Below are 19,757 nucleotides of genomic sequence, written 5' to 3' on the forward strand. Positions count from 1 at the left end.
ACCAACTTAGTCATCCAGACTGACACTGAAAGATTACTCTGGATTAACCTTAAGTATCTGAGGTCAAAATCAGCCATGCACAGTCCATAGGTCGCATGAACGGGAGAAGGGCAATGGATAGCTGGGACATCAGTGGAGGATGGAGCTGCCAAACTGAAAATGTCACAAATATCATCTATAGCTGCAAAGTAATTCAAAGAGACTAACTGGGGAAACAAAGTAAGAGCTCCTACAGACCATTCCTGGCAGGTACCTGCAAACAACCCCACCGCCCCAGCCTAACTTGTCAAGGGTCTGCTTCACCCACTGATGGCATTGTACCGTGCAAGTGAGAATAAGGCTGTGCATTAATTTTTAGACCGCAGAAGCTGCGTCGTACCAAGAGACACCCTGAAGATAGCATGCTAAGCAACAGGCAGAGCTGGGACTAGCATTCTCCCATTCCTGACAACCTCATGCCCAGTCGCTGCATCACTGCCCATATGGAAAAAAAAAACAACAACCAAGAACAAACTAACAAACTCAGCATCATTCGATTGGCAATTCAGTATTTGTGGCTCAACGGCACCTCATCAACTCTCACAGTCTGCACATTTCCTCAGAAAGAAGAGCCAGATTTCCAGCACTCCCTGGGCAAAGAGCTCTCAGATCGAGAGACTGAAAAGGCTTTGAAAGAAACCTTCCATCAGCAGCCTTCACAAATGTCAGCGATAGCTTCCTCCTCCCTGAGCTGCCTGGCTTGCAGTCCCTTCCCTGAGGCAGCAGCGAGCTCAGCCAAAAGCACCTGCCCAGCACCTTCCTTCAACTGTCATGAATTTATGGCAATGGCATTGAGCTGTTCTGACACGCAGCAATTAACTACCAAGGCTCCGGACCCGGGTCCTCTTCTTCATCCTTCTCTCCCTGTGCCTCAGCCACCCCTCTGGGTGGGATCATCACAAGCACTGCAGGGTGAGGAGCATATTTGCAAGGCGAGACCCCTTCCCCTCGTCCAGCAGAGATGTGCTGCTCCTGAGCACAGTGCTCCCACCCGGACTCTCCGTGGCACCTTGAGAAGAAGCCAGCAGCCTCCTGACACTGGGGTGGGGAAGCTCGGCACGACAAAATTTCTTTGGGCACTTTCCTAAGGAAGTTCACCCGCAGGGGGGATGCTGACAATCCAACTATCAGTGCCCAAAGTGGATGTTGTATCCAGCTCCCTCCTGTGTAACATGCTTGGTAGCTAGCCCAAACTGTATTCCTCTTCTAGCTCCAGCTGCCAGATTCCTCCCAAGGGAGACCTGATATTCCTATTGCATGGGAACTCCTGACACAGCTCACTGAGCTGAACACGTTACTCTGCATCTATTCTAGGAAAACTGATAGCTGAGTTTTGAGCAGGCTTTGCTAACTCGGGCCAGCCAGACCAACCTAAACGAACGCTTTTCCTGATCAAGACAAAGTCACAGTGTGAGGAAGCCAAAAGCAACTTTGCAGAGGTAGTCAAGCGTGAGTGTCCTCTGAAACAGGCTGGACAGTGATCATAATGAATGACCGCATATACAGCATCACCTTAGATCCCTAAAGATGGTACTGATTAGCCCCATCCAACCCAGCTCTGCTTTAAATTACATACTAGTTTCAGTGAGAATAGCCATGCACATTGCTTCCATCCCGTACAAAGAATTTCTGCAATCCTAGAGAGTGAGAAGATGAAATAGGATGTGCCTCTACATGCAGTAGAAAGGAAGGAGTGAAAGAGTATGTGGGATGGGGCAGTTACAACCTTCACGGGACCTTGTTCTGGCTGAACAGCGTGTCAAGATCAGTGTCAAGCACCTATCACTTGGACACTGACCAGAGCAGCTCCAAATGACTTGGAGGCAGACAGACCTGGAGAGATTTAACAAAAAATGAATAAAAGGAGAGATGCAAGGAAAGAGAAAAAATGGTGGATAAATTAGTCAGAAAGGGATGGGTGACAGGGGAAGGGCTGGGGTGTTCAGGTAGGCTCGGGTGACTGCAGAAAAGGAAAAGCTTCCTTAAAACGACGTGACCCTACAGGAAAGCAGAAGCAAACATTTGTTTTCTCAAGCAGCTGGGAATAAGTTAGACAGATGTAAACACTGCACGGCATCTGTGGGGAGCACCGGGGTTGAAAGACACAGCCTGCCTTTCAGCACGCTACCTGCAGCCCCTGCTGCTCTGGCCTTGCCCTCGGCTCCTCACGCCCCTTCAGCTGTTTCTGCTCGGACGGGTGATGCAGAACGTGCAAACACAGCCCAAGAAAACAGCAAACAACTCACAACATCAAGCTCCAAAGGCAGGGAAGAGTAAGAGAAGAGCTCCATGCAGGCAAGCATCCCGTCCCACGGAAGACCAGACTGAAAACATGGTCGATGACTTCAGCCAGAGGACACCAAACGACATTAGTGCAGAAGTCACCTCCTCTCAGTGGGACAGCCCTGGTGGCAGCATGGGAGCCCACCAAGAAACATGGCTTTGGTTCCACTCTCACTTCTCATCTCCCGTGTGGAGCCACGAAGTCCCAGAGGCTCAGATGAGCAAAGAAGTAAAAATACAGTCCCCAGCAGAAAGCTGAGGTCTGTGGGATGTAGTAAACCCCAGACGGAGACTGGCCTGCAGTGAAGACTGACTCAGTTGGCCTACAACAGATGCCTCCCCTGCAGAGGAACAAAGCTGGCACAAAGAAGCCTGTCAGGTGTTGGTGACTGCACCTCACCTTGCAGCACAGAGCTGGCACTTCCCTGGGAAGTCTCCTGGTGAAATCAGGCCAAGAGACAGCTCCTGGCCATTTCTTAGTGGAGCTGTAATGGTCCGCTTCACCCCTAGGCCCTACCTGCTGCCCTGCAACTGCAGCAAGGACACTGACGGGGTTTTGTTCCCATCTGGTGTCCTGCAGTGGACCATCCACAAGACAAAGGACACACTGGGGACTCATCCCTTCCCTAAAATGCGCTGATATGAGTCAATCTTGGGAATCAAATCTTCATAGCAAGCAACGTGTGGCTATGAGAAGAGAACCTGCCATGTGGCCATCACAGAGACAACTCAGAGTGGAATGTTTTCATTCCCTTCCTTTAACACTGAGAATTTTTAAATAATAAATAATTAATATATTATATGCTAACCAAATCCTACAGTCTTAAAACTTACAGAGAAGTGCTGAGAACAAACAGAGTGATCCCAGGACTAGACCTTTCTCAGAGGAAACATGGGAGTACATTGCAGAGGTGTCAGCACGGCCCTGTTTTCAATAGCGGGACTGTGGCTGCGAAGTCACTCTTTCTAATACTTTCCTTTAAGGCTCTGCTTCAAAACAAGGTCTTCTTTCCTCATATGTGAGCACAAGGAAATTCCTCTCCCTACCAGAGACAGCTCCATCCCAGGCTTCAGCGAACCAGCACGACGCCGGATGGGGCCGGCGCGGTGCTGGAGGAGACAAGGGCAGCGCTGGATGGGGCCATCCTGGGCAGTAGGAGGCACTTTACCCTGATGAAGCCAGTGCTTGTCGCAGGATGAAGAAGCCACTAGACACTAAGATACATCCCGGTGTGCTGCCACCCCTCAGGACCTGCCTTCTGATAACAACGACTGGGAACACTGCTAAAATCTCCTAAGAGATCCAAGTTTCCTGTGGAAGGCCAAATGATGGTTGTGCATTTTCTTGCCTCCAAACCTCTCTGCAGCTTGTTTGCTCCTTCTCCATGGTGTGGCAGGACCTCACTGCGCTTCCAGGGGCTGGGAGGCCACCAAGCCTGGCCCCCTACCACCACATTTGCTGTGCCTCCTGCATTGCGCATGGAGGACAACCTTGCTTCTGGGCTATGGGAGGGGGCAGGCAATGCTGAGAGATGTTCCCTAGTTGTCCCAGTCAAACCAAGCCATGCCTAGGGACTCATACTGGGACCAGAAGGAGATGCAATGGAGCACAGACCACCTCAGGCTTTCTACAGTCTGGTCCATACAGGTGTGACCCCTGGGTTTCCGCATCTCAGAAAGTGATGGCAGCATCAAATGACTGCCTAATGCCAGAGGGGATGGGGATCACCTGTCAGAGCTGTGTGTGTCTCTGGCACCTCCCAGCTGGTGCTGCTGATGCCCTCCCTCAGTGGGAGCGCACAGGAGGCACAGATGTGCTTCCAGCCCCTGCCAGCACGCCCTTTGTTTGCTCTGCAAGCACTTCACTGACGTCCTTCCTGCTTCTCCCCACCAAGACAGTGGCTCTGTCTCTGCTGTTTAACCCTGTTTCGGACAGATGCCTTCCTGCGCTCCTGCTCTGAGTTACAGCCTCTCTCCTAGCCCTGGCCTACCTGCGTGGCTAAAGGGTTCTCCCACTTCGTCAGAGATTTTCATTTTGGCCGGTGGATCCCCAGCATGTGCTGCCAGCTGTCCTACAGATGAACGTTTTTTTTATTTTGGAAGAGTATCCCAGACGTCTCTCAGCTTCTTTCTGGTGTGGAAGGATGCGCAGGTGATCCCCAAGTCTCTGCGGAGGAAGTGCTCTCCTAGTCTTCCAAAGGGAGCTCACATCTCTCCCCCTCTTCGTTACTGAAATGGAAATATGTTTCCTGGTGATGACTCTGCAGTGATGATGCTGTAGGTTCAGAGGCCCACAAGCTGTTGTGTTCAGCTGTGGTTTCACCCTGCGGCTAGCACTTCTTTAGGTTTAAGTCCAGCTGTGAGACAATGAGGAGCAGCATGGGCACGAAGTGGAGGAACCGTGAGATGGATCCAAAGAGACTAATGAGATACGGAAGATCTGGGGACTACTATTTTGAGATTTATTTCCATCAGAACAGATCTGATAGCCCCATCAGGTCTATCTGTATCTGTGCTCCAGATCGCACAGGAATCTCTGACCAGCAAGTTCCAAGCAAAATTTAAAGAAAAAAGTCCTGCCTTGCACAACCAGGGATGCACCACTGACCAAATTTTACCATGCACAGGGACGAGAGGGCCAAAATGCTTTGTGCATGTGTCCCTGTGCAGGACTACCAGCAGTGTCAGACCCAGCCTCCCGGCACAGAGGAGCTCCCTTTGCTACCCACTGGACGATGGATGACTGAACCTGCTGAGCTCTTTGTCTTCACTGCGTGCTGAGGTGGTGGGAGGGAGCTTACACAGCATGAAACTCGCCCAGACCAAAGATCAGTCCAGGACCTAAGCAACACTTAAGTGCTATTTATGTCCCTCTAGCAGGCATAGGAGGAACAGAAATGTGTACAGGATTCTCATGGGAGTGACGGTCATCCCTGGTGAGTAGCCTGTGTTTATCTTCAGAGGAAGCTCCCCTTTGAGTTGCACCAGCACTGCTCTTGGCTTTCTCACTATGTACAGTTCTGCCGCTTTCCTCCTTTCTGCAGGCTGTGACAATGCTGAAGAAAAGAGCAAACGGGAGGCACAAAACCCAGTTTGCAATCAAGGAGCAACCTGCGGAGACAAGTGGTTCCTCTCCCATTCTGCGGCATCGCAGCGGGCCCCAGCAGGTACCGCTCGTCACCTTGCCCAGGAACATCATCAGGTCACACAATGACAGAGCACGCTATTGTGCATCCTCCAAAGCAGCTGGGTGAACACTACGGAGACAGTCTGAACTGCCATTTTGCTTCTAACAAGCTTCTAACAGTGCAGACCTCAACTAACTTGTAGGTTATTTTTTTTGCCTTGATATCTCCCTTTCAGAGGGAGACACAGAATATGCTTTGAAAAGCACAGAGTCAAAACAGAGCTGTGTTTACATGAACGTCCAACCTCCAGAGTCACCTTTGAAGGTATTTTTCATACCATAAAATACAGAAGCACAAGGAAGAAACAAACCCTCTGGGGTACTAGGTTAAAAAGGAACACATGCCTCCTGTTTGGCTGGTTTATTCTGGCTTCGTTCTGACATCAGTGTCACAGACCCAGTGAAGCACAGTGGTGGATCTGACTCAGAAGATAAGCCCTTTGAAGAGTTTCACAACACCGATAAGAGCGGAGAGAGTAAGAGCTCTGTGAGTGCAGCCATAATAGATGGTAAGTGAATAGATGGGAACAACCAGAAGTGCTGGGCTGGACAGGGGACGGACAGGTGGAATCGATAAGCAATCACCGCATGACGGACTAGTCTCATTCACAGTGGGTCCTTTCTGGTAGAAAAAGATGAACAAAGTTGTCTCAGTTTAAAAGCAGTAGGCAGCCTCCTGAGCAAGAGGAGCTGGTGGTGTTTTTCGAAGTCATCGTATATAAGTCGGGTTAGCAGAGACTAAGTGAAGTAAAAGAAGCAGTTTGTATCCCCCAGAGATTTCCACTCCAAGTATGAAGCAGACACCATTCTCCTTAATATTTACAAACAAACAAACAAACCAAACAGAAATCATATAACCACAGAAGACCCGTGCAGGTTAGGAGGGAGCTCAGGAGGTCTCTAATCCAAGCCCCTGCTCAGAGCAGGGCCAACGCTAAATGCAGACCACATTGCTCAGGGCTTTATCCAGACTGGTCTTGGGAACCTCCGAGGCTGGAGCTTCCACAACGTCTCTGGGCAGCCTCTTCCTACTCCTAAGTGTCCTCACAGTGAGAAATCCTTTCCTCATACCCAGTCTCTGCCTTCCCTGTTCCGATTTATGAGCGCTGTCTCTCATCCTCCTGCCATGCACTGATGTACAGAGCCTGTCTCCCTCCTCTCAGCAAGTTCCTCACGGGTGCAGGGGGGCTGCACATTTATCAATGTCCAAAATATCCCATGTACAAAACCAGACACCACATTTCAGATGGAAAAGGGGGCGATCGCTTCCCTCTCTCCCTTACAGCCGCACTTCCATGGCAGCTCCAAGCCTTCTTTGCACTCCCCTGGCTCGCACACAGCTGCTGCCACCCAGGACCCCCAGGACCTTTGCGGCACTTCTCCCAGCCAGCCCCAGGAAGGGTGCAGGAGTCGCTTTTTGCCCTCGCTGAATCTCTCGAGGCTCCTGTTGAGCCATTCCTACAACCTGCCTAGGCTCCTCTGAATGGCAGCCCCCCCAATCAATATTTTTTTCTCTGTTTCAAGCACACAGACTTCCTTGAGGACGCATCTACAGAGGTACTGTCCTTACTTCTTTCTCACAGCTTTAGATGAACAATGCAGAGAGCCATTTTTAAAAGAACAAGATGACTAATGAGGAGCGACGGTTCAGGAAAGGCGAGCAGTTCAGAGCCACGTAATTCTTGCCCCAGAGGAGCACAGCCTCTGCAGTAAGGTTCACCCATCCTTTCTTTCCGCTTCTGTTCTGAACAGAAGAAATCATCCTCAGAAAAAAAAAAAGTTTCATACTGGCATTTTATGGCCAAAATTCCTGGCCTATTCTAAGAAAAATACTTGCTGAACAATATCTGGAAAAGTTAGCCCATCTTTGAAGCAAAGGCACTGGCAACTTTGCAATCTATTGTGCACGGTGATGCTTCACACAGTTCTGTGTAAAAAGAACTTCTCAGCACATCTCCAGACCCCAGGAGGTTTGCTGGATTTAGTAGGAAAATGTAAGTATATTCCTTCCCCCCATGTTGTCATGCAGCAAGAGAACAAAGAGGCTGATGTATTATGTTCTGGGGCACGTATCATCAACAGATTTGGAAGGTGGGAAGCAGATACAGAATCTCCTCTGTTTATCATATCTGGGAAGAGAAGGCATCAGTTTGACTCGCGCACTCCCACAGAAGTTTGTGGTGCAGGCAGCTAGGGAAAAATCCACACAGTACTTCTTTTTCTAATTGGAAGCGGAGGACAACGATGCCAGAGTCACCCCAACCTGGCGGCAGCCTACCCCTGGTCACCACACATTTTGAACACACTGTCCTGGCAGGTGGCACCAGATGGCACTCTTACACAAAAGCTTCTTTTTCTCATGCTCTGTTTGCAGGCAGAAGTTGTATTTAAACTATAAGGAGGTACCATCTATATGGGCAAGGGGTTTCCTGACTTCTGACTGCAGCCCCTGCTGCAACTAGGTCAAAGTGGGGATGCCGAGACACAGTATTTCCGCACAGGTAGGAGAATAAATGGTCCTGGCATACAGCACTTCTGTACCAGCACAGCTGCATCCATGCAGGGTATATAAGGAAGGAGGGGAAACGCAAGGCTCCCTGCGATGGGTCTCGGAGCAGCTGAGGCCCTGCAGTCACCAGTGGGAGCTGCGAGCACACAGCCGGGCTCCGCTGCCTCCTGCAGTGCCCGGCCGCGGCCGGTCCCTGAGGCAGGGCAGTATCCCAGAGAGTAGGAGCTGGTGAGATGTCTGAGGCATGGGACCGCCTGAATAATCTCTTTCCCAGAGCCAACGTGCCTCCACACACCAAGCACGGTGCACCTAGCATAAATGCAAATTCTCCATCTCTACTTTCTCCTCCACATCGGAGGCAGCGCAAAACGGTATCTTGGGTATCTTTGGGTATCTTGCATGAAGAAATGGATTTACCAGGCACTTAACAGCTACAGCCTTCCTCTCCCTGTCTCCTGCTCTGGTGTCGTGCTGCTGGCATCACTCCTGCTCCTGCCACAAGGACGGTGCTCGGAGGTGCCCACATTGCCACGCCGAGAGCACAGGAGGTGCTGGGGTGGGATGGGGGCACGGATGGGATGCTCGCCCACCTTTGGCTCAGCCACCCGTGAGGTGGGGCCCTCCTGCACCAGGGCAGAGGGGCAGGTAGGGTTTGCAGCACCAATGCTCCCTGAGAGCCCGGCTCGCGGTGCTGGGGCAGGACAGGAGCCCGTGCACGCAGAGGGAGCTGCCAGACTCGGGGCTCGCCCGACTCCTCGGAGAGGCCGGGCAGTTTCCTCGGAGGTGAACAATGCCCCTTTGGTTTCTCGGGGCTGGCAGCACCCTTCCCTCCCGAGTCACTCCGCTCCGAGGTGGATGAGGGGAGGATGCTTCGTGCCCGGCCGCCACCCTGCCCGGGGGTTGGGGGCGCACGGGGGGGGGGGGGAGCCCCAAGTCCCTGGGGTCCCGCTGCCACCCGGCCGTGCCCCCGCCGCTGTCCCACCGCACTGTGCTCCCGTTGCAAAGGAAAAAATAAAAATAAAAAATAAAAAAAAGAAGCGAAGGCAAAGCAGCGGTGTCCCCGCGGGGCGGGCACCTCGGGGTGCCGGGCAGGCATCGAGGGGCTGCCGCAGCACGCACACACACACACGCACACACACACACCCCGGGGTCGCCCCTTACCACATTGCTGAGGAAATCCGCCTCGCTGAAGTCGCCGAGGTCGAGGAAGCCGGGTCCGGCGGCGGGGAAGAGCCGCTCGGCGGGGAAGGGCTCCAGGATACTGTCCATGGTGCCCGGGGGCCGGGGGCTCGGCGCTCGGCGAGGGGGCTCCGCCGCTCCCCGCCGGCCGGGCTCACAGCGGCGGCTCGGTCCCGCCGCCCAGGCGCCGGCGGTCCATGGGGCGGCGGGGCCGGGGGTGGGCGGCGAGCCTCCTGCCGGCCAGGGGAGCGCCGAGCCGAGCCGAGCCGTGCCGGTGCCCCGCTCGGGGCAGCTGTCAGTGCCCCGCTGCGCAGGGGCCGGGCGGGCAGCGCCGGCGGCCGGCGGCGGCCCGCCCCCGCCCCGTGCTGGGGAAGCGGCGGGCGGGCCCTAGCGCGCCGACACCCCCTTCAGGCGGCCCGGAGGCGCCGGGGCTCCCCGCTCACGCCGTCCCCGCCCGGCCCCGTAGCCCCCCGGCACCCCTCGGTAGCCCCCCGGGGCAGCGCGGCGACCCCCGGCCCCGAGGCGCCGCGGGCAGGGCCCGGCTGAGGCAGCCCCTGGGCTGCTGTGTGATTAGGGAGTTGGGCACCGGTAAAGAGCTTCGGGCAGCTTAGATGGCCTCAGGTAAATAGGGTTGTGGATCCCCGTCCCCTCTGAGCCTTGCTCCCACCACCAGCGGGAAAACCAGTTATAGTGATCCCGCCGAAGGAGCCCCGGCGCTGCCTCAGTGTGTCCCTGCTCCACGGCTCTGCGGAGAACAGGCCGGCGTCCCAAGGCCAGACCCACATTTGAAAATCCCCCGGCCAAGCCCCGGGGTTCCTTCTGCACGGCCACCACAGGCTCGTGCTCCGTGCTCCCCGCGGGTCCCAGCACTGACAGCACAACCCCGGCACTCCTGGGCTGCTCCTCGCACGACCGGCCGCACGCTGCCTCCTGCACACAAAAGCCTTTATGCTTGCACACACAATGGGCTCTTTCATTCACATTTACTTTTACCTCATGTTTCAGTCAAGTGTAAAGAGCCTTTGGGTGAAAGGGTCAAAGACATAAATTCAGCCAAGATGGAGTCGCACTGCTGTTCCCGCAAAGTCTTTTAATTTCTTACTTATACGAGGGAGGAACGGCATTTGGAAATCATCGTCTAAACAGGTGAGATGCTCGCTGTTCCCATAGAGTGGCACTTGGATCCCGTGGTGGTGGTAACAAACTGGGAACAAACCATGGGCTGCGGCACAGGGCCACCTCAGAGTTCTCCCACCGAGGACGAGCACCTCTCCGGGCTGCCCCGTCCCCGCAGGGTGAACCCCACACGGGTGCACACTCCCTCCGCATGGAGACGAGGGCTGTGCTTGCTCCTTAACAGTAAAGGAATGGTAAAATCCATGGCCAAACACGGATGTTTGGTTCCACGCCTCGCCCACACGAGCGCAAGGCAGCCTCCTCTCGGGACACGCGCTGTGTTTGCCCTCGGCGCGAGGCCGGCAGGACGAGGTGCTGTGAGCTGCGGCTGCTGCGTGCGCAGCACGGGCGGCCCAAAGGTCAAGCAAAGAAAACCTCGCTCGTTTGTCAGCGCCCGAAGGGAAAAATGCTTTGACACATTCGGACAGGAATTGTAAGGTCTGTTCTGAAGACTAAAAGATCTCTAAACACCGAAACTGGGCAGTGCAAACGTCACCTCCCTGAGTGTTGCTGCTGACCCTCGGGAGCCAAAAGCGTGGCTGTGAAAAAGACAAGTGGCACGCTGGGGTATAAATTTAGGAATCCTCCCGCAAAACCTTTAACACGTGTAGAATTCCCCTTCCGCTCGGCTGAGGACCGGTGTGGAATAGCCAAAATGCCATACCCATCGGGGGTGCGACACCTGGAGCAAGATGGGGATATCAGGGCGGAGGCCAGAGGAGGGCAGAGAGAATGACAGGCAGTGGAGAAAAAGGGGTCCTAAAAACGGATGGAGGGAATTGGGCTGCTTTGGCGTAGCGGGAAGGCTCCTGTGCCTGCAGTCTGCAGGCATTCAGACAGCTGTGGGAGGCAGGAGGACCATCATCTCTCTTCATCGCCATGCTGGGGGGCTGAGCGGTAACAGACTCACTCCTTAGTAAGAAAACTTTAGATCAGGTCACAGAAATACTGACACAAAGGTACTACGAGGTGTCTGGGCAGCGGCAATGTGTCCCTCACCGGAGCATTTTTACAAGCAAGTCCTGCAGACTTCTCTTGGGACGCATATAAGGCTGATCTGTAGCCAGCCTTTGGGTAGGGGCGGCACCACGTGATGGCTCAAATTCCTTTTCAGCTCTATTGTCTCTGATCTTATATTTAGATTTATTTGCAATCTGATTGCAGCACGGGACTGAAACAGCAGCCGAGTGTGCTTAGACTGATCAAGTCTCAAACCGACAGCAGATAAGCCTTCCTGGCCTTGCAGCGTTTGATGCTGCGGATGCACATGGATGCCCAAGATCATTTTATCATTGCTGATAAGGGAATAATCAGCCCCGTTCTCATGACAAAAGCATCCAGCTCTCTCTTACTCTGCTCTGCCCTGTCTTGCTGCCTCTGCACACCTTCACGGCTGTGGGGAGAGAGTGGGAAATGCAAGTCCCTTGTTGCACAAGGCGAGGGGACCGGGCTCTGCGCTGGGACACGTGTGCAGCAATCCAGGGCACGGTGCAGCCTGCAAAGCTGGAGCTTTTGTTTCCCCCGGAGCGAGCCAGGAGGTTTCACAAACTCGCAGATGAGTGTTTCTTGAGGAATGTGGGGCGAACTGCATACGTCAGTGGTTTTTGGTTTGCTGCATGCGCACCGCTGTGCTACAGGAGGGATCCTCTGGCCGGGGTTCTCGTGGAGAACATGGTGAGGATGGAAACAGGACCTGGCCTCGTCCACGGAAGAGGCACGGCAGCCCCCAGGCGGTCCCTTGGGACGGTGTGTGAGGACACGAGTAGTTCTAGACCCAGCTCTCAGGCTGTGACTTCATGTAGTTTTTGTGGGAACAATTCAAAACCTGTGAAAAAGTGACGGCAGGGGGTGAGGAATCTAGAAAAATCATCTTCTAGCAAGAGGCAACTTTCGAGGAAGGACTTGCAGATGCCAGAGTCGCTCTCTGCCCTGTGTTCAACAGCCCCGCCTCATCCGGGAAATCCGGCTCCGTTTTGATTTCCTTCCAGCGGTGTGTTTAGACACTTTTCCCTCCAGCTGCTCCCTATTCCCTGCCTCCTAGGCAGGTACCGGAGCACCTGCTCCTGCAGCCAGCAGGGAGGAAATCACACCTAGCTGCGCTATTTTCCACCCCAGGGGGAGACCCGTGAAATTGTGAACCTGCTGCCGCTGTGCTGAGAGGGAGCAGGTCGCATTGCTCGCCTTGCCTTGCGTGCAGCTGCACAGAGCGGGTGCTGCACCAAAGTGAAGCTCTGCCTGCGAGCAGACACATTTCACGGGGAACTGCTGAGCCCAGCTAGGTGCAAGACGTGCCGGAGCACTTGAGCGAGGCGCAAACACACGCACGCGCGCGTGTGAAGGGAACGTACAGCACAGCTCGTGCTTTCTTTCCCCCCTCGCCTGGGAAGTGCAGGGGAAAGTGAAGAGCGTATTAATTGCATGTTTGCATATGGCAGGGATCCATGAATGCTGTGGTTTCAGTGAGCACCCTGGTGCTATGTGGGGAATGAAAGGGAAGCCGCAGAGCTCGGTGCCGCAATTATTATTCTTCCTGGGGTGAACTTTAGGCCCTTGGAGAGGTCCCCATCAGTCTTCTGGGCCAGCAGGCAGGGAAGCAGGGAGTCCAAGACCTGGGGAAAGAAAAGCCTTGAACATGAGACCAGAGAGCCCAGGCTTGCTCCAGCACAGAGCCCCTCGACCCCTCATGAAGGCAGCTGAGCTGCTGGTGGCAGGATCAGGCAGGCCAGAAAGCGAAGCCTCCAGATGGTTAAGGGGTGAATAGCGGACGGTGGGGACTGAAAACTTGCTACTTTGGAGGTAATCGATGAAGGGGAAAAATTGGTTTGTACCTCCTTCAGTTCTCCATGGTGGACTAAGAGCAGCCCTCTGCCTCACCTGGTCTGTATCTCAGCTTTCCCGTTTCATTGCTGGAGCACCACACAACTTTCAGGGTGACAACTGAGGGAAGGGTAACTTCGGCGTGTGGGCATCTCCTCCAGCAGTCTGCTGGCAGCCGAAGGCACAACCCATTATCAGAATGCTCTAAATAACCTCCCTTCAGGAAATTTGGGTGCGTGAGAAGCTCAGGACAGCAGAGGAGGATCCGCCCAGCAGAGCGGGCACGCAGGGGTCTGCAGGAGCAGGGGGCCAGGGGTTAACAGGGAGGTCTGGATCCACAGGCAGCACTGCAGAGGAGAAAAGCACAAACCAGCAATTCGGGCATGTCTCACCCCAGTTCAAATGACATTGTTTCAGTCCTGTCTGCCTCGCCCCTCGCTGGTAATTACAGACTTTCACTAACGGGGGAACGAGAGACATGGTGGAGGAAACCTTCATTACAGGCTTATCTCCCAGAGCAAAAGCAAGCCCAGAGTAATGTCTGGGGCACGATGCCAGGATCAGCCACCAAAGCAAAATGCTTACATTTAGCACAAAAATAAAAGGGGGAGAAGTGTTAAGTGATTTGGGAAGATTAGAAGCCCACTGTGCTGGCCGCTGCACAGCGCCGGGCGCGGGGAGTTCTTTGGCAAAACTGGCGAGCTGCCCTGGTTTTAAGCACTGTGGCTTGCATCTGATGTTCTTCCTTCCTTCCTTCTTCGTTTGTGTCCCCAGCTGCCTGTGCATGTCCCTTTGTCACCCCTGGCAATCACCAGCGGGCAAGGAAGGGATGGGGCCCCTAGGGATGGCTCTCCTCGGAGGGGCAGGCCAGTTGATGGCATCCGTGGCCGAGCCCCCTCCCTTTGCACACCTAAGCTGTGGTTAGGACACGTGCAGAAGAGCAGGCTTCCAGAATCCAGAGCTGAGGGCTCCTTCTCACTTTGTCTTCCCTGTACCACAGGCAGCTCTGCTAGGAAGGCATTTACCTCTGCACAGGACATCCCTTCTGCCACGGCGCACGGCTGTGCCCATTGCTGTGGCGCAGGTCTCCGTGGGGGGCTGACACCTTCTGTGGCAAATGCAGTCTCCTTCCTGCTGCTTTCCTCCTCCTCCTCCCTTGTACTTGCTGTCAATGAGTGACATGGATGCAAACAAAGTTCCTGTCCTCGCCCCTGGGCATCCACACGTGAGCCTTGTGGCTGCTCGTGGTGGCATGCTGACCTCAGTGTGTATGGGAGGGCTGGTTTCAGTAGCAGGACTGTACCTGAAGAGCCTCTGTTCCTGGTGGTGACACCTCGTTCTGGCCAGGTCTGGGGCTTGTGTCAGCAAGGTCCTATAAACTGAGAGCCCCGTCCCACACGGCTAAAGGCAGGGACGAGAGAGGAAGGGGAGAAGAAAAGCCTTCAATCAGATTGCTGCTCAGATGTGTCTGGGGACCTGGCTGGATTTTAATTGTTCTTTCCCACTCGGTGAGTGAGCACAGGAAAAGATTTACCTTCTGGCCTTCCCACTTGGGCATGTTGACATTTCCAGGCGGCACTTTCCTCTGATGGAGAGCTTTGACGTCAGGTGGGCTGATTAAAGCCTGCGGTGCCTCTGACTCATTTGGCGACGGCCTGCGCAAGGGGATTTGTAACGTGCCTCTCCGCTCTCTATCGCTCATTACGGCTGGCTTTAAATAAATAACGCTGAGCTCCACTCACAACTTGAGGGAAGACACGCTCTGCTCAGCCCCAGACGCGCATTGCCATGGCGACAGATGCGGGCGGGCGCGCAGAAATGTCGCTGGGAGCAGCCAGCTCCCCTGCCCCTCTCTGTGCTGGCCTCGCCTCCGAAGAGCCCGAATGCGATGCACAAGCACACCCGAGGGCAGCTGCGCCGCCAAAGGCAGAGAAACGAGAGATTCGGGGCCGGGTGGCGAACGGGGATAACAGCATCCACAGATCTTTTTCTTTCTCCGGGAGTCGCGGGACATCCAGTGCATTTCCTAAGGGGTGAGCACATGGAGGCCTGACAGTGTGGGAGCTCCTCACCTTCCCCGCTCTTCCCTTAGGCGACTTCTGATGGTTGCAGAGACCCGGCTGAAGGTGCACTCCCAGCCATGACGCAGGCAGACGCACGAAATCCCCGCTCACCGTTTTCAACACTGTTATTTTCAGACCACCCCCACGGCCTGGGCCGTGAATGGCAGACTTCACTTTGGGGCGCAGCGCAGCGGGAAGGCTTTCGGTCACCCTTGCCCCTGCCAAGGCGTAGTCACGCCAGGGCTGCAGGTTCCAGCTGGGGCAGTCATTTCGACTTCGGAGCAGCAATTGCAGGGGGAACAGCCAGGAGCAAAACAGAGCAGCAGAGGCTTGTGCCCCACTGGAAACTTCGGAAGGGGCAGAAAACAACTCAAGCCAAAAATCCAGTCCTCCAGCATAGATCAGTAGACCCGAGGAATGTTTTCTAGGTTAATCCTCATTTTGCAGGTTTAATGCTTCCCCAGCTGGGGTGCTGAGTCTGTGTTCTGCCACAGCCGATTTGAAAGTAACCTTACCTCCTACAGTCGCTGTACCATGCCACACTGGGGAAGTTAATAGCACAAGAAGGGGCTGAACATGTGAAATGTTTTTTATGACTGCATAGATTGAACCACATTTCCATGACAAATCACTGAAATTTGAGAAATCTAATTTACAACACAAATTCCTTTCTTTTGTGTGTCTTTCCCAACTCAAATTCAAGTCAGAAACTCTCTGGGTTCTGCGCAACTCTCCTCTAGCAAATCTGTGGGTGTAAGAAAGATGAAAAACAATTGCATGAGGTCTCCAGGGCTGGTCCACTCCAAACCCTAAATTGCTCATCCCTGGAGCGTGGTTTACGACTGCAACGGATCCTGGCGGAGCTATGTAACCAGCACTTAAATAAAGGGGAAGCAGCGAGCCCTCCTGCATCAGTGGCATTTGTTCTGGGAAGGGTTGACCCAGGGACGGCCACAGCAAGAAGGTACTGAAACCCACTGTCTCCTCCTAGAAACAGAATTGAAGGTCACAAAGTAAAGACCCCTGCAGCCGCTGCTGGCCTCTGATTAAAAATAAATCCCTTTCATGGCCAGACAGTGGTTTGGGAAGGGGAAGTGCTGAACTGTGGTGAAAGCTTGGAGAGCTGGTGGCCGGGCATCCTGCAATGAAAACAAAAGAGGCATTAATTCAGGTACTCTTAACTTCTTTCACAGTAAAAGCCTGATTTTTATGGTGCTTTCACCTGGGAGCAAACGTGAGAGCAGCTCAGTTTTAGGAAGGACAGAGGTGAAAGGCTGCTTAGTGTCCGACAGCAGGGCGCGGCCTACAAGGCCGTAGCAGCTCTCTGATCCCATCGCAGGCCGAGCATCTTGCAGTGTCCCACACAAACATTTGTCCTGGTGCCAGCAGGTAGGTTTGCCCGGTCTTTCGCTGCCTGACCCATCCTGTGTAAGTCGCTCTTCCCTCACAGCAGGCTGCCATCCTCTCCTCCTTGACCAGATACCCAGCGGAGTATTTTTGTCTTGGATCGCACAGTCCCAATGTTACAATTACCCGCTGACCTCAAAGACTTACTTTTAAAATTACCCTTCTTTAGCAAACCCTCTGTCTAGTGGGTTGGGTGGTTTTTTATTTTTTATTTTTATGTCTAAATGGTTAAATAGTGGGTGTGGTTGAGGAGAGAGGAAAAGAAGAAAGAGAAAGAGGCTGACAGAGAAGGCGGGAGGGGGAGGGTTGTGAGGGTCTCAAGTGTCCTCCTCAGGATGGAGAAGCCTGTGTGCTCCAGAGAGGAGACACCAGGCTTTCTCTCGTTCCTCAACAGCATCTTCTGGAGGGTCAGTTCTCCTGGCTGACAAATGCTACTTCACCTCTGAGAGAACAGCAGTCCCTCTTCCTCACAGGTACGCCTTGAGACGTACTCTTGCAGCTACCACAGGGACCCCACAAACCAGCGCCCTTCGAACACAGCATGAAAGTTGGCACCTTCCTGTCAATGCTCGCTGATGTTGAACATAACAGAAGAGACAGGTCAGCACCTCCAGAGTGCTCAGGGCCTACAGACAAACAGGACTAGGACAGGGCTAGGCAGCCACGGCTGCAAAGCTGTATTAGTGGTAAAAAATGTGTAATATAGGTGTCATTTTTCCATGGTGCTGCTCAGCTGACGGTTTCATCAAGTCCCTGCAAAGCTTTGCAGAATACATGGAAACCTCTTGGGAAGGGAGAGGTGAGCATCTCAGGGACAGAGAATAGGAGGGAATGGGACACCAGTCTGTCCTAGCGAGGTCAAAAAGGGAAGCAGCTCACGGGCTGACTGGAGAAAGTTCAAATCTGCAGCAACACCTCACACCCAGGATGCTCACACAACTTCTTCAGTTTCCAGCCCACCAAGGCTTTCCCCCCATGCTCCAAATAGCTTTAAAGCCCAGCTGAGATGGCTTTAAGGCTGACTGGAGCCACTGTGAAAGATAAGGCTCTGAGTGATACCAACAGCTTCGGCTGGGCTGTTTTTGAAAGCTGGCCTTTAAACTACCTTCTTTCACCTGGCCAGCGGCTGCTCTTCCAGCCGCCTCATGCTCGTGTTGTTCTCCATCACCTTCAGGCATGCATGTGTCTCAGACTGTGTCTCAGTCCCGGTGGGGTGAGCTTTCATCATGTCAAACATCACCAACAAAAAGCCAAGATCCTGCTCTGTGCTGTTGTGGGTCTGCCTGGGGGCTGAATGGCATAAGACAGATCTGAACACCATCAGACTGGAATGATCTCAGTATGTTTGGTAAAGTCAGTGTCCCAGCCAGTTGGGAGGGCATGCTCCTCTTCCCTTCGTTCCTCCTGTGGCTCCCCATGGATACAGCATCTTCTCCCCTTCACTTCATGAACGCTCATGCTGCAGCATTGCCCCATGCTGTCGCAGAGCTGGCCTCACCCACCTCTGCAGTGGATGCTGCATTTCATGGTGGGTGAACAGACTTTTGGTTTGGGGTGGGGTTCTGTTGTCAATTTTGGGAAATACTTCCGAACCCTGTGAAACTGAAATGGATTCAAACTGACTACAGGCTGGTTAGCACAGCCCAGGCTGGGGCAGAAAGGAATATCAGAGCTACAATTAAGTGATACCTATAAATGGTGGCATACAATGATGATGAAAGGGCATGTGAGGACACACCACTTCTCTCATTTGGATTTAAGAAGCCAAATCCACCTACTAACAACATTTTTTGAGTGGTGTTTGTTTCACTGGGTATCAGTAAGCAATGCATCAGTCAGAAGTTTTCATCTCTGAAATAAAAACGTCAAATTCTAAACTCTGCACTTCTAATAAGCTCGGGTAAATTTGCTCCCTTTTGCAGTCCTGGGGTCAATCAATTAGTGGCTGCTTAGGGAGAAGCTTAATTAAGCTCAGATAACACAACAGAGATTTCACCCCCTTGCCCTCCCTCTATACACATCCTCCTTTACACATCTGGATAAAAGCTTCGCTGCAAAGCCTAGAGAGAGCAATTGCTTCAAGCAGAGTCCCGGAGAGCACGTCCAAGCTCCCGAAAAGCATTGCAAGCTCTTGCATCATGCAGAGGCAGGAGAAGCCAGAGCAGCTAGGAAGTGAGAAGATCCACTCTGGCAGCTGCTGCCACAGGGACAGGGTGTCACTCAGAACAGCAAGAGGTGCTTGAACTGAGGAATTGCCTTGCCACGATTTATCCGTCCTTTAGCAGAGGCAGGATTCCTCCCCGGCCGCCTCGCGATGCCCTCGCGGTGCTGCTCCCGCAAGCAGCGCTGCGCCAGCCATTCAGAAGTAGCCTGAAATCTGGCTCCAGCTGCTCGGCTTTATTAATGACAGAAGCCCTCGAGGGGTGGGATCCAGAGGCATCACAGAGATTTTTTTCCCCTTTCCTAAGCACAAAAGACAGAAGTGGAATGTAGCTGAGGAATGTTTCGCCCTTGGAAGGGATGTAATAAATCTCCTTGGATGTGATATTTGGTTTATTTTGTGGGAGTCATTCAAAAGGAAAATGCAGATTGTGGGGCTTAGTGCTCAGCCTATGCTGGCAAAGGATCCCTGACAAAGAATGTTCATTGGCAGGGAATGTCCTGACTTTGCAAGTGAGCAAACGCCTCTTTTTCAGTTACTCTAAAAGCTGTCTTGTTATTATATAAAAGGTTGCTATAAAGCAGACTGTGATCCAGCTCCGCTAGGAGAAGGACAAGCAATAATTGGCCTAATCTGCAGGAGAAAAGATTTCGGCTGCACTCAAGAAAGTGCTTTCTTCCCAGGAAGGTCTCCTGGGTCGCAGGGGGCTGCTGGGGCTGTGGTCCGATGGCTAGAAGCCTTTCACACTGCTCCGGGTGACTCCACCTCAGGGGGCGGGGGGAAGATGGCTTCAAAGGCTCGCTGAAGTCCCTGCCAGCCCTCTGGTGATTATTACTGGTGTGTGATTTTTATTTAACAGTGGGAGTGCCCCTTTTGGAAAAGGCTCTTAAGGAGGATTCTTCCCCTGCTGAAGGTCACTGGATCTAGGGATAGGTT

General features: G+C 53.4%; 1 protein-coding gene and 1 long non-coding RNA gene across 4 annotated transcripts in view; both read right to left on the reverse strand.

The window, feature by feature from the left end:
* Positions 1-9,553, reverse strand: part of CREB3L1 (cAMP responsive element binding protein 3 like 1) — a 45,207-nt gene extending 35,654 nt beyond the window's left edge. For 2 of the 3 annotated variants that reach the window (XM_040558676.1, XM_040558675.1), the window contains exon 1: positions 9,180-9,500. In XM_040558676.1, the coding sequence (XP_040414610.1) occupies positions 9,180-9,287 (108 nt within the window). In that variant the 5' untranslated portion in view covers positions 9,288-9,500. Of the gene's footprint in view, positions 1-9,179 lie in introns of all 3 variants that reach the window. The other variant, XM_040558677.1, reaches the window with a different exon arrangement.
* A 120-nt stretch (positions 9,554-9,673) lies between these two features.
* On the reverse strand, positions 9,674-19,416 carry LOC121071419. The gene is made up of 3 exons (XR_005820583.1): positions 14,725-19,416; positions 14,494-14,591; positions 9,674-13,537 (listed from the first exon to the last, which is right to left on the reverse strand). It is a non-coding gene; the product is annotated as an uncharacterized LOC121071419 (long non-coding RNA).
* Between the last annotated feature and the right edge of the window lie 341 nt (positions 19,417-19,757).

Source organism: Cygnus olor, chromosome 5 (genome assembly GCF_009769625.2).
Source record: "Cygnus olor isolate bCygOlo1 chromosome 5, bCygOlo1.pri.v2, whole genome shotgun sequence".
Classification (NCBI taxonomy): Eukaryota; Metazoa; Chordata; class Aves; order Anseriformes; family Anatidae; genus Cygnus; species Cygnus olor.